The 13228-nt window shown below is 43.9% G+C and overlaps 1 protein-coding gene across 1 annotated transcript in view; it reads right to left on the reverse strand.

Moving 5' to 3' along the window:
* The window catches only part of LOC139368989 (sortilin-like), a 40366-nt gene that overhangs the window by 1237 nt on the left and 25901 nt on the right, over positions 1-13228 (reverse strand). The window contains exons 12-18 of the mRNA XM_071108526.1: positions 8266-8434; positions 7431-7621; positions 5060-5249; positions 3988-4104; positions 2136-2247; positions 1567-1679; positions 125-251 (exon numbers count right to left, since the gene is read on the reverse strand). Of these exons, the coding sequence (XP_070964627.1) occupies positions 125-251; positions 1567-1679; positions 2136-2247; positions 3988-4104; positions 5060-5249; positions 7431-7621; positions 8266-8434 (1019 nt within the window). The remainder of the gene's footprint in view (positions 1-124; positions 252-1566; positions 1680-2135; positions 2248-3987; positions 4105-5059; positions 5250-7430; positions 7622-8265; positions 8435-13228) is intronic.

The raw sequence follows: 13228 nt of genomic DNA on the forward strand, positions 1-13228 counted from the left end.
AAACACTGAGGCAAAGGAAAGTCACAACCAATTCTTCACCAAGGGATTGAGGTAAATTGTATATTTATAATAAGTGCAGAGGCCATACAAAAAAAAAAAGACGTTTGTGTGTTTGTACCATTACCTCGTCTGAATCGTGTAAGCCGGTCTTGTTGCTAGCCCGAGTGTGGTTGCTGTCTAATGGCTCGTCTACTCCGTCTCCCTGGGCCTCAGCATGCTGCTGTAGGACAGAGTACCTGTGTACCAGGAACCTGGGGGAGCCAATCAAAACACACCGAGCCACTTATAACCTTTTCACACATCATTGTGCCGACCAGAACCAAATGGTGCTGGCTCAGATATAAAAAAAAAAAATCACTGTGCTTGAGTAACCGTCTCTGATCTTAAACAACAGCAGTATAGCTTGATTTGCTATGTACCGATCTTAAAACAACAGTATAGCTTGATTTGCTATGTACCGATCTTAAAACAACAGTATAGCTTGATTTGCTATGTACCGATCTTAAAACAACAGTATAGCTTGATTTGCTCTGTACCGATCTTAAAACGACAACAGTATAGCTTGATTTGCTATGTACCGATCTTAAAACAACAGCAGTATAGCTTGATTTGCTATGTACCGATCTTAAAACGACAACAGTATAGCTTGATTTGCTATGTACCGATCTTAAAACGACAACAGTATAGCTTGATTTGCTATGTACCGATCTTAAAACAACAGCAGTATAGCTTGATTTGCTATGTACCGATCTTAAAAACAACAGCAGTATAGCTTGATTTGCTATGTACCGATCTTAAAACGACAACAGTATAGCTTGATTTGCTATGTACCGATCTTAAAACGACAACAGTATAGCTTGATTTGCTATGTACCGATCTTAAAACAACAGCAGTATAGCTTGATTTGCTATGTACCGATCTTAAAACGACAACAGTATAGCTTGATTTGCTATGTACCGATCTTAAAACGACAACAGTATAGCTTGATTTGCTATGTACCGATCTTAAAACAACAGCAGTATAGCTTGATTTGCTATGTACCGATCTTAAAAACAACAGCAGTATAGCTTGATTTGCTATGTACCGATCTTAAAACAACAGTATAGCTTGATTTGCTATGTACCGATCTTAAAAACAACAGCAGTATAGCTTGATTTGCTATGTACCGATCTTAAAACGACAACAGTATAGCTTGATTTGCTATGTACCGATCTTAAAACGACAACAGTATAGCTTGATTTGCTATGTACCGATCTTAAAACAACAGCAGTATAGCTTGATTTGCTATGTACCGATCTTAAAAACAACAGCAGTATAGCTTGATTTGCTATGTACCGATCTTAAAACAACAGTATAGCTTGATTTGCTATGTACCGATCTTAAAACAACAGTATAGCTTGATTTGCTATGTACCGATCTTAAAACAACAGTATAGCTTTATTTGCTCTGTACCGATCTTAAAACAACAACAGTATAGCTTGATTTGCAATGTACCGATCTTAAAACAACAGCAGTATAGCTTGATTTGCTATGTACCGATCTTAAAACAACAGTTGCTGTACTGACCTTCCACCGCAGATGTACTTCTTGACAAAGAGGAACCCGGCCACGACACTGAGCAGGACAATGATCAGAACCGTCACTACGATGGGTGCTGAGCTGGACAGATGGCCGTCCGTCTTTAGGAGGGGAGAGATACAGAGAGAGTACAAGGACAACTCTTCCATCGTTGTCATGCAGTATACATAGAGAGACAGAGAGAGAGACTTCCAGAAATGGGAAAGCATGTGTTACCATGACTACTGACAGTCGTGCAGCAGGATTAAGGTCATGTAACCAACCGATGGTTACTGAGGTTTACACTGTTTTGAAGATGAAATCCCTATCAATCTTTCTGTCAGTCTCTTGGGTTAAAATGTTTTAAGTGATTCCACGTTCAAACTGCCCTTGTTATACGTAAGTTGTCAAATTCAATAAATGTTGTTACGCAAGGATTCCTTCCATTGTTTTTTGACATTCTAGAACAGGACCAGTGAGAACCAGTGAAAACCAGTGTGGACCACTGAAGACCAGTGAGAACCAGTGAAAACCAGTGAAAACAAGTGTGGACCAGTGGCGTGGTCATCTCTACTCACCAGTAGTTCCTGAGGTCCCAGTAGGTCATTGACACACCTCTTACTGAGGTCTATCTCTTTTCTCTCCGGCTGTGTTCCTCCCTCACACTTATCCCCAGGGATCTTCCTATAGCTGTGGACCAAGACGACATGGTTAGTGGTAAGTCATGGTCACAAAGAAACTATCTTAATTAAATCAAACTGTTTTGGTCACATACACACAGTTAGCAGATGTTATTGGTCACATACACACAGTTCGCAGATGTTATTGGTCACATACACATAGTTAGCAGATGTTATTGGTCACATACACATAGTTAGCAGATGTTATTGGTCACATACACATAGTTAGCAGATGTTATTGTGAGTGTAGCAAAATGCTTGTGCTTAAATATACAGTGGGGCAAAAAAGTATTTAGTCAGCCACCAATTGTGCAAGTTCTCCCACTTAAAAAGTTGAGAGGCCTGTAATTTTCATCATAGGTACACTTCAACTATGACAGACAAAATGAGAAGAAAAAAAATCCAGAAAATCACATTGTAGGATTTTTAATGAACTTATTTGCAAATTATGGTGGAAAATAAGTATTTGGTCACCTACAAACAAGCAAGATTTCTGGCTCTCACAGACCTGTAGCTTCTTCTTTAAGAGGCTCCTCTGTCCTTCACTCGTTACCTGTATTAATGGCACCTGTTCGAACTTGTCATCAGTATAAAAGACACCTGTCCACAACCTCAAACAGTCACACTCCAAACAAGCAAGATCTCACCCCGTGGGGTCAAAATTATCACAAGAACGGTGAGCAAAAATCCCAGAACCACACGGGGGGACCTAGTGAATGACCTGCAGAGAGCTGGGATCAAAGTAACAAAGCCTACCATCAGTAACACACTACGCCGCCTGGGTCTCAAATCCTGCAGTGCCAGAAGTGTCCCCCTGCTTAAGCCAGTACATGTCCAGGCCCGTCTGAAGTTTGCTAGAGAGCATTTGGATGATCCAGAAGAAGATTGGGAGAACTTTTTGGTAAAAACTCAACTCGTTGTGTTTGGAGGACAAAGAACACCATACCTACTGTGAAGCATGGGGGTGGAAACATCATGCTTTGGGGCTGTTTTTCTGCAAAGGGACCAGGTCCACTGATCCGTGTAAAGGAAAAAATGAATGGGGCCATGTATCGTGAGATTTTGAGTGACAACCTCCTTCCATCAGCAAGGGCATTGAAGATGAAACGTGGCTGGGTCTTTCAGCATGATAATGATCCCAAGCACATCGCCCGGGCAACGAAGGAGTGGCTTCGTAAGAAGCGTTTCAAGGTCCTGGAGTGGCCTAGCCAGATCTCAACCCCACAGAAAATGGGGGGTCCCCACCCCATAGAAAATCTTTGGAGGGAGTTGAAAGTCCGTGTTGCCCAGCAACAGCCCCAAAACATCACTGCTCTAGAGGAGATCTGCATGGAGGAATGGGCCAAAATACCAGCAACAGTGTGTGAAAACCTTGTGAAGACTTACAGAAAACATTTGACCTCTGTCATTGCCAACAAAGGATATTTAAAGTATTGAGATAAACTTTTGTTATTGACCAAATACTTATTTTCCACCATAATTTGCAAATAAATTCATTAAAAATCCTACAATGTGATTTTCTGGAAACTTCCAGAAATAGGAACCCATGTGCTACCATGACTTCTGACAGTTGTGCAGCACGATCAGGTGGTTCCGTGATGCACACTCTGATAAGTCACCTTGCCTGAGACCTGTAGACTTGTGTTAGCTCCTCAAGCTAATTCCTAGACTTTAGCACAGTGGGCTAACACAGTCTTGTGATACACAGCGCAGGAGATCCAGGTTGGACCACAGATGACTAAAGCCTTACCCTCTGGTCTGCAGCAGCTCCTTCTTGCCTTGCAGACAGAACTCCAGAACGTGGCCCTTCAGGTCAGGCTGCTCCACACACTCCGAGCTGTTCTCTTTACGATAGTACCCAAAGTCACTGCAGGATGGCAGCGTGGAGCAGGTTAGACAGGGGCAGCAGGCAGACAGCACAGTTAGTGGTGTTGAGAACAATTACTATTCTTCTGCCACTGGTAAAATGTCTGGAGCTAGGGTGACCACCACAGTGTACAGTAGCTAGGGTGACCACCACAGTGTACAGTAGCTAGGGTGACCGCCACAGTGTACAGTAGCTAGGGTGACCGCCACAGTGTACAGTAGCTAGGGTGACCGCCACAGTATACAGTAGCTAGGGTGACCGCCACAGTGTACAGTAGCTAGGGTGACCGCCACAGTGTACAGTAGCTAGGGTGACCGCCACAGTGTACAGTAGCTAGGGTGGCCGCCACAGTGTACAGTAGCTAGGGTGACCGCCACAGTGTACAGTAGCTAGGGTGACCGCCAGTGTACAGTAGCTAGGGTGACCGCCACAGTGTACAGTAGCTAGGGTGACCGCCACAGTGTACAGTAGCTAGGGTGACCGCCACAGTGTACAGTAGCTAGGGTGGCCGCCACAGTGTACAGTAGCTAGGGTGGCCGCCACAGTGTACAGTAGCTAGGGTGACCGCCACAGTGTACAGTAGCTAGGGTGACCGCCAGTGTACAGTAGCTAGGGTGACCGCCCCAGTGTACAGTAGCTAGGGTGACCGCCACAGTGTACAGTAGCTAGGGTGACCGCCACAGTGTACAGTAGCTAGGGTGACCGCCAGTGTACAGTAGCTAGGGTGACCGCCACAGTGTACAGTAGCTAGGGTGACCGCCAGTGTACAGTAGCTAGGGTGACCGCCAGTGTACAGTAGCTAGGGTGACATATGCAGTAAACGGTAAAGTTCGCCCAACTTTAAATACCATTGTGGTTACGTTCCCATCTCCATACCGCCACACCAGAATGCATGATCTTAGGTAGTATACTAGCGTGGCTATTGGAACAGATTCATGAGGACTAGACTTCTCACCACAGAAAGTCATCCAGGGTGCAGGGACAAGGGGCGGGTTGCTTGTTGACCTCATAGTCCCGTCCGTTCAAGCAGACAGAGGCCTTCCTGAGACGCAGGAACTTCTCCTTGTAACCCAACATACAGCCGTCGTTAGGGTCGCTGATGTCATCAGAGTGCGCCAGCCACTGCACGTAGTCTTGGTCCTCACCTGAGAAACAGACATGAGTTTGCAAGAGGCTTTAGTTCGGTGGGCTAACACAGACCTGTGATGTGCTGGAGACCCAGGAGCCATCTATTACGGCAGCTTTTTTCCCCTGGTACTGGGTACTCAGTGTTATAATGCACGTCTGGGTACTGGGTGTTATAATGCACGTCTGGGTACTGGGTGTTATAATGCACGTCTGGGTACTGGGTGTTATAATGCACGTCTGGGTACTGGGTGTTATAATGCACGTCTGGGTACTGGGTGTTATAATGCACGTCTGGGTACTCGGTGTTATAATGCACGTCTGGGTACTCGGTGTTATAATGCACGTCTGGGTACTGGGTGTTATAATGCACGTCTGGGTACTGGGTGTTATAATGCACGTCTGGGTACTGGGTGTTATAATGCACGTCTGGGTACTGGGTGTTATAATGCACGTCTGGGTACTCGGTGTTATAATGCACGTCTGGGTACTCGGTGTTATAATGCACGTCTGGGTACTCGGTGTTATAATGCACGTCTGGGTACTCGGTGTTATAATGCACGTCTGGGTACTCGGTGTTATAATGCACGTCTGGGTACTCGGTGTTATAATGCACGTCTGGGTACTCGGTGTTATAATGCACGTCTGGGTACTCGGTGTTATAATGCACGTCTGGGTACTCGGTGTTATAATGCACGTCTGGGTACTCGGTGTTATAATGCACGTCTGGGTACTCGGTGTTATAATGCACGTCTGGGTACTCGGTGTTATAATGCACGTCTGGGTACTCGGTGTTATAATGCACGTCTGGGTACTCGGTGTTATAATGCACGTCTGGGTACTCGGTGTTATAATGCACGTCTGGGTACTCGGTGTTATAATGCACGTCTGGGTACTCGGTGTTATAATGCACGTCTGGGTACTCGGTGTTATAATGCACGTCTGGGTACTCGGTGTTATAATGCACGTCTGGGTACTCGGTGTTATAATGCACGTCTGGGTACTCGGTGTTATAATGCACGTCTGGGTACTCGGTGTTATAATGCACGTCTGGGTACTCGGTGTTATAATGCACGTCTGGGTACTCGGTGTTATAATGCACGTCTGGGTACTCGGTGTTATAATGCACGTCTGGGTACTCGGTGTTATAATGCACGTCTGGGTACTCGGTGTTATAATGCACGTCTGGGTACTCGGTGTTATAATGCACGTCTGGGTACTCGGTGTTATAATGCACGTCTGGGTACTCGGTGTTATAATGCACGTCTGGGTACTCGGTGTTATAATGCACGTCTGGGTACTCGGTGTTATAATGCACGTCTGGGTACTCGGTGTTATAATGCACGTCTGGGTACTCGGTGTTATAATGCACGTCTGGGTACTCGGTGTTATAATGCACGTCTGGGTACTCGGTGTTATAATGCACGTCTGGGTACTCGGTGTTATAATGCACGTCTGGGTACTCGGTGTTATAATGCACGTCTGGGTACTCGGTGTTATAATGCACGTCTGGGTACTCGGTGTTATAATGCACGTCTGGGTACTCGGTGTTATAATGCACGTCTGGGTACTCGGTGTTATAATGCACGTCTGGGTACTCGGTGTTATAATGCACGTCTGGGTACTCGGTGTTATAATGCACGTCTGGGTACTCGGTGTTATAATGCACGTCTGGGTACTCGGTGTTATAATGCACGTCTGGGTACTCGGTGTTATAATGCACGTCTGGGTACTCGGTGTTATAATGCACGTCTGGGTACTCGGTGTTATAATGCACGTCTGGGTACTGGGTACTCAGTGTTATAATGCATGTCTGGGTACTCAGTGTTATAATGCATGTCTGGGTACTGGGTACTCAGTGTTATAATGCATGTCTGGGTACTGGGTACTCAGTGTTATAATGCATGTCTGGGTACTGGGTACTCAGTGTTATAATGCATGTCTGGGTACTGGGTGTTATAATGCATGTCTGGGTACTCAGTGTTATAATGCATGTCTGGGTACTGGGTGTTATAATGCATGTTTAGGTACTGGGTACTCAGTGTTATAATGCATGTCTGGGTACTCAGTGTTATAATGCATGTCTGGGTACTGGGTACTCAGTGTTATAATGCATGTCTGGGTACTCAGTGTTATAATGCATGTCTGTATCACATCATTAGCCTACAGTAGCTGTATCCCATGGTATTACTTGTACTCACAGTCTCTAGTGAGCAGCTCTCTGAAGTCGATGGTGACTGATACCCAGTACTGACTGAGCAGAGAGTCTCTGTAGCCCCAGACACTGACGTTCATAGACCTCGCCCCCGGCTCCGACGCTAGCCCTGTGAAGTGGATGGGATCGCTAGTGAACTGGTGAACGTGCCAGCACTGGCCCTCGTCTGTGGAAAACCTGACAGGAAAGAACACATTACTGTATATCAGCACAATGAGGTGTTTTATTGTACGTTTAAGTGGTTTCTTTCTTTCTTGGCCTCTGCATTCTAGCCTGGGTACCAGTTTGTCTTACAGCCGAATAGTACGAGACTGGGATCCAGGCTTCCTGCGTCGCCTGTCTGAAACGACAGCCTGATCTATTCCCTATACAGTACACAACTTTTGACCAGAGCCCTTATTGTTCCTATATAGTACACTACTTAGAACACATAGCCCTTATTGTTCCTATATAGTACACTACTTAGACCACATAGCCCTTATTGTTCCTATATAGTACACTATTTAGACCAGAGCCCTTATTGTTCCTATATAGTACACTATTTAGACCAGAGCCCTTATTGTTCCTATATAGTACACTACTTAGAACACATAGCCCTTATTGTTCCTATATAGTACACTACTTAGAACACATAGCCCTTATTGTTCCTATATAGTACACTATTTAGACCAGAGCCCTTATTGTTCCTATATAGTACACTACTTAGAACACATAGCCCTTATTGTTCCTATATAGTACACTACTTAGAACACATAGCCCTTATTGTTCCTATATAGTACACTATTTAGACCAGAGCCCTTCTTATGGAAACACAGACGTACTTGATGTCTTTGATGGGCTGAGCAGAGTGCTCCACGGCCACCAGGAGTCCACCAGAGTCCAGGATGGCATAGTGGTGAGGTCCCTCCAGGGCCTGTAGCCAGGTGTAACCTCCATCATCTGACACGAATACGTCAGGCTTCATCACAGAGATGGCATCGCCCACACTCCCTGAGAGGGGAGAGGGGTCAGAGGGGAGAGGTTAGAGGTCAAAATTAAATAGACAGTAAGGTGTAGCCTCTGTCATCTGATAGTTTATTTATTAAGTTACTGTATATTCTTCAAGAATCCATTTTCTATTCAGTATATCATTCATTTAAAATGTTTAAAATATTTTTTATTTTTTTGAAATGGATGCACCAATCCGTTTAGAGAACAGATGGTATACCTCCTGAACCAGTTGACCTATCAGAAAGAAGAAGAAGAAGAAACCTCACAGCCCATATCCATAACACACTGCACGGCATATCCTCTTCAATCATAATCACAGTCACTTAGTGGTGCGATATTGACTACATTTTGCACGTCATCATTTGCATGCCAGCAGGGTGTGGTCCATCAAGGTGATGGAGTGACACAGGTGTGTGTGTGTGTGTGTGTTTACAGCACACAATCAGCTTCAACTTTGTCAATGTAACATCAGCTCTACACTTTCCAGACCAGGAGGAGAACTCCGTCCATTCAGGTGTGTTCCTTTTATCTCAGAATGTGTGTCTAATGCAGACCTGGGTTTTAAATACCCTTTTAATAGTATGTCAATTACTTTCCAAGACATTTGTTAGTCAATAATTGGAAGAATATATATATATTTTTAAACACAATCAGTTGAATATTTGATATGTTTGGAATTACACTTGGAAAGTATTGGCATGTATTTGAAAATACTAAAATACACAGTATTTATACAAATACATACTGTGCTGCATTTAAACCCTGTATTTAAAATGATGTATATGGACATATTTTGAAAAAGTTGGTTATTTATAGGACATTATTTGAAAATACTTTCAAATAGTTCCAACAGAGGTAGGTGATTCAGTCCACATTAAATTTAAAATACTCCAATATTTATATTACTACCAATCAAACACACGTGTATTTAAAACCAGTTCTAAATCTAATGTATGAAATAAAATGGGGGAAATGCTAGTTTTGCAGAAGTTTGATAATGTCTTATTCAACACATCTGATGAAATTAAGTGTCATGTCCTTTTCTGATATGGAGTGATTTCCTTAAATTGACTGAGTAGAAATGGAATTCATCCCAAAATCTTGATTCCTTTGAATGTCACATGCTTTACCGTACCATTTGCAACAGGAATAAACTCTATCATTGTCAAAGCATACTAAAGCCCACACACCAATCCAGAAAGTGAAGACATGAACACCTCAGAGACAAACAGAACCTCAGTAGCTGGCCTCCATGCACAAGGCACATCCATCAACACTGCTTCCTGCGCACTCAATCTCATCCCGAGTGTCCCCACCAATGGCTACGTCCTGTGGCTGATCCTGACTGGAGTGGGAGGGACAATATGGCCTCAGAGTTATTCTCGCTCAGACCTGGCCGTGTCTCTTCTGCCTGAATTCTGTCTTCTTTGTTGTCAGCATACACATCAAATCAACTGCCGTCTCAAGTCTTGCAGCATTTGGCACGGGTCTCTTGTACACTGGTCGACTCTTGTTTCAAAGCTGTATCTGTGTGGAGCGTTACCTGGCGGTGGTTCACCCTGTAACCTTTCTGAAGTACAAACCCCTGAGATACAGGGTGGGCTGTTGTGGTGCTGTCTGGCTGATAGTTCTTGGGGACGGTTTGTTCGGTGTGCATCTGATTTAAAATGTCTATATACATCTATGCTTACTTTGGTTCTGTACCTCCTCCTGATGTATGTGAAGGGGTTCTGCTGCCTCTCAAGGCTGTGAAACGGCCTGGGCCAGGGGACAGAGAGGGGACAAATAACATGAAGATGAGGGCGTTTAAGGTCATTTTGATTATCTCGGTGTCTATGATGGCGAGTTACCTCCCCATTATTGTAATTCTATCTTTAGCCATTGTCCCTCAATCATGATGAAATGCAGTACTTCACACATACCATTGGTTTATCCATTTTTGTGATTACTGGGTTTGTGCAGCCTCTCCTCTATGTCCACAGGGCTGGGAAGCTCCCCTGTACCAGGGCTCTCTCAATCTAGTTCCTTTCTATTCTTCCCGATTGATGTTTTAAAATGTTTTGGGCATTAATCCTCAACTATTTTTTTCTATGTTTTGATAATCAGGATATCATTTGTTGTTGGTTTTGTTCTATAAATATTTGAAACAGCCTTTACAAGCCCCTCTGGGTTTTCTACCTCTCCTGTAAATGCTATTTTGACTTGCCTTTTAAACCCTCATCATCACATTGTCTTGTATTTTCCTGTGTGCAAATAAATAAATAACTTAATCATTCTCTGAGGATGAGGTGAGCAGACTACCTATTAGACACAACTGATTCAAACATTATATATTGGTGGTTCTCTGTAGTTCAGTTGGTAGAACACGGTCCTCTGTAGTTCAGTTGGTAGAACACGGTCCTCTGTAGTTCAGTTGGTAGAACACGGTCCTCTGTAGTTCAGTTGGTAGAACATGGTCCTCTGTAGTTCAGTTGGTAGAACACGGTCCTCTGTAGTTCAGTTGGTAGAACACGGTCCTCTGTAGTTCAGGTAGTAGAACATGGTCCTCTGTAGTTCAGTTAGTAGAACATGGTCCTCTGTAGTTCAGTTAGTAGAACATGGTCCTCTGTAGTTCAGTTAGTAGAACATGGTCCTCTGTAGTTCAGTTGGTAGAACACGGTCCTCTGTAGTTCAGGTAGTAGAACATGGTCCTCTGTAGTTCAGGTAGTAGAACATGGTCCTCTGTAGTTCAGTTAGTAGAACACGGTCCTCTGTAGTTCAGTTGGTAGAACACGGTCCAGGATAGTTGGTTCGATACCCGGGACCACCACTAAATGTATGCAGCATGAATAAGTTGCTTTGGATTAAACTGTCTCCTAAAAGGCATATATTGTATCATTACAGGGGTGTCAGACTAATTTATTAATAATAATATAATATCCAGTGCCTTCTGAAAATATTCCGACCCCTTGACTTTTTCCACATTTTGTGAGTTTAGGTTATAAAATTGATAAAATTAGTCCCCCCCCCCCCCCCTCATCATTTCTACACACAATACCCCATAATGACAAAGCAAAGTGTTTTTTTAGAAACTGAAATATTGCATTAGCATCAATATTCGGAAACTTTACTCAGTTCTTTGTTGAAGCACCTTTGGCAGCAATTAAATTACACTACAAGTATGAAGCAAGCTTAGCACCTGTATTTGGGGAGTTTCTCCCATTCTTCTCTGCAAATCCTCTCAAACTCTGTCAGGTTGGATGGGGAGCGTTGCTACACAGCTATTTTCAGGTTTCTCCAGAGATGGTTGATCGGGTTCAAGTCCGTGTTCTGGCTGTGACACTCAAGGACTTCTCCCGAAGCCACTCCTGCGTTGTCTTGGCTGTGTGCTTAGAGTCATTGTCCTGTTGGAAGGGTGAACCTTCATCCCAGTCTGAGGTCCTGAGCGCTGTGGAGCAGGTTTTCATCAGGGATCTCTCTGTACTTTGCTCCGTTCATCTTTCCCTCGATCCTGACTAGCCTCAGTTCCTGCCGCCCTAAAACATCCCCACAGCATGATGCTGCCACCACCATGCTTCACCGTAGGGATTGTGCCAGGTTTTATCCAGACATGACACTTGGCATTCAGGCCAAAGAGTTTAATCTTGGTTTTATCAGACCAGAGAATCTTGTTTCTCATGGTCTGAGAATGCTTTAGGTGCCTTTTGGCAAACTCCAAGCAGGCTGTCATGTGCCTTTTACTGAGGAGTGTCTTCCGTTTGGCCACTCTAACACAAAGGCCTGATTGGTGGAGTGCTGCAGAGATGGTTGTCCTTCTGGAAAGTTCTCCCATCTCCACAGAGAAACTCTGGAGCTCTGTCAGAGTGACCATTGGGGTCATGGTCACCTCACTGACCAAGGCCCTACTCCCCTGATTGCTCAGTTTGGCTGGGCAGCCAGCTCTAGGAAAAGTCTTGGTGGTTCGAAATGTCTTCCATTTAAGAATGATGGAGAACACTGTGATCTTGGGGACCTTCAATGCTGCAAAAATGTTTTGGTACCCTTCCCCAGATCTCTGCCTCGACACAATCCTGTCTCGGAGCTCTACGGACAATTCCTTTGACCGCATGGCTTGGTTTTTGCTCTGACATGCACTGTCAACCTTATATAGACAGGTGTGTGCCTTTCCAAATCATCTCCAATCAATTGAATTTACCACAGGTAGACAGACTCCAATCAAGTTGTAGAAACATCTCAAGGATGATCAATGGAAACAGGATGCACCTGATCTCAAGTTCTAGTCTCATAGCAAATGGTCAAAATTAATTATGTAAATAAGGTATGTTTTTTTATTTGTAATATATTTGCAAACATGTCTAAAAACCTGTTTTCACTTTGTCATTATGGGGTATTGTGATGTCATTATGGGGTATTGTGATGTCATTATGGGGTATTGTGATGTCATTATGGGGTATTGTGATGTCATTATGGGGTATTGTGATGTCATTATGGGGTATTGTGATGCCATTATGGGGTATTGTGATGCCATTATGGGGTATTGTGATGCCATTATGGGGTATTGTGATGCCATTATGGGGTATTGTGGTGTCATTATGGGGTATTGTGGTGTCATTATGGGGTATTGTGGTGTCATTATGGGGTATTGTGGTGTCATTATGGGGTATTGTGGTGTCCTTATGGGGTATTGTGGTGTCCTTATGGGGTATTGTGGTGTCATTATGGGGTATTGTGATGTCATTATGGGGTATTGTGATGTCATTATGGGGTATTGTGATGTCATTATGGGGTATTGTGATGTCATTATGGGGTATTGTG

This window comes from Oncorhynchus clarkii, chromosome 16 (assembly GCF_045791955.1).
Source record: "Oncorhynchus clarkii lewisi isolate Uvic-CL-2024 chromosome 16, UVic_Ocla_1.0, whole genome shotgun sequence".
NCBI classification, from domain to species: Eukaryota; Metazoa; Chordata; class Actinopteri; order Salmoniformes; family Salmonidae; genus Oncorhynchus; species Oncorhynchus clarkii.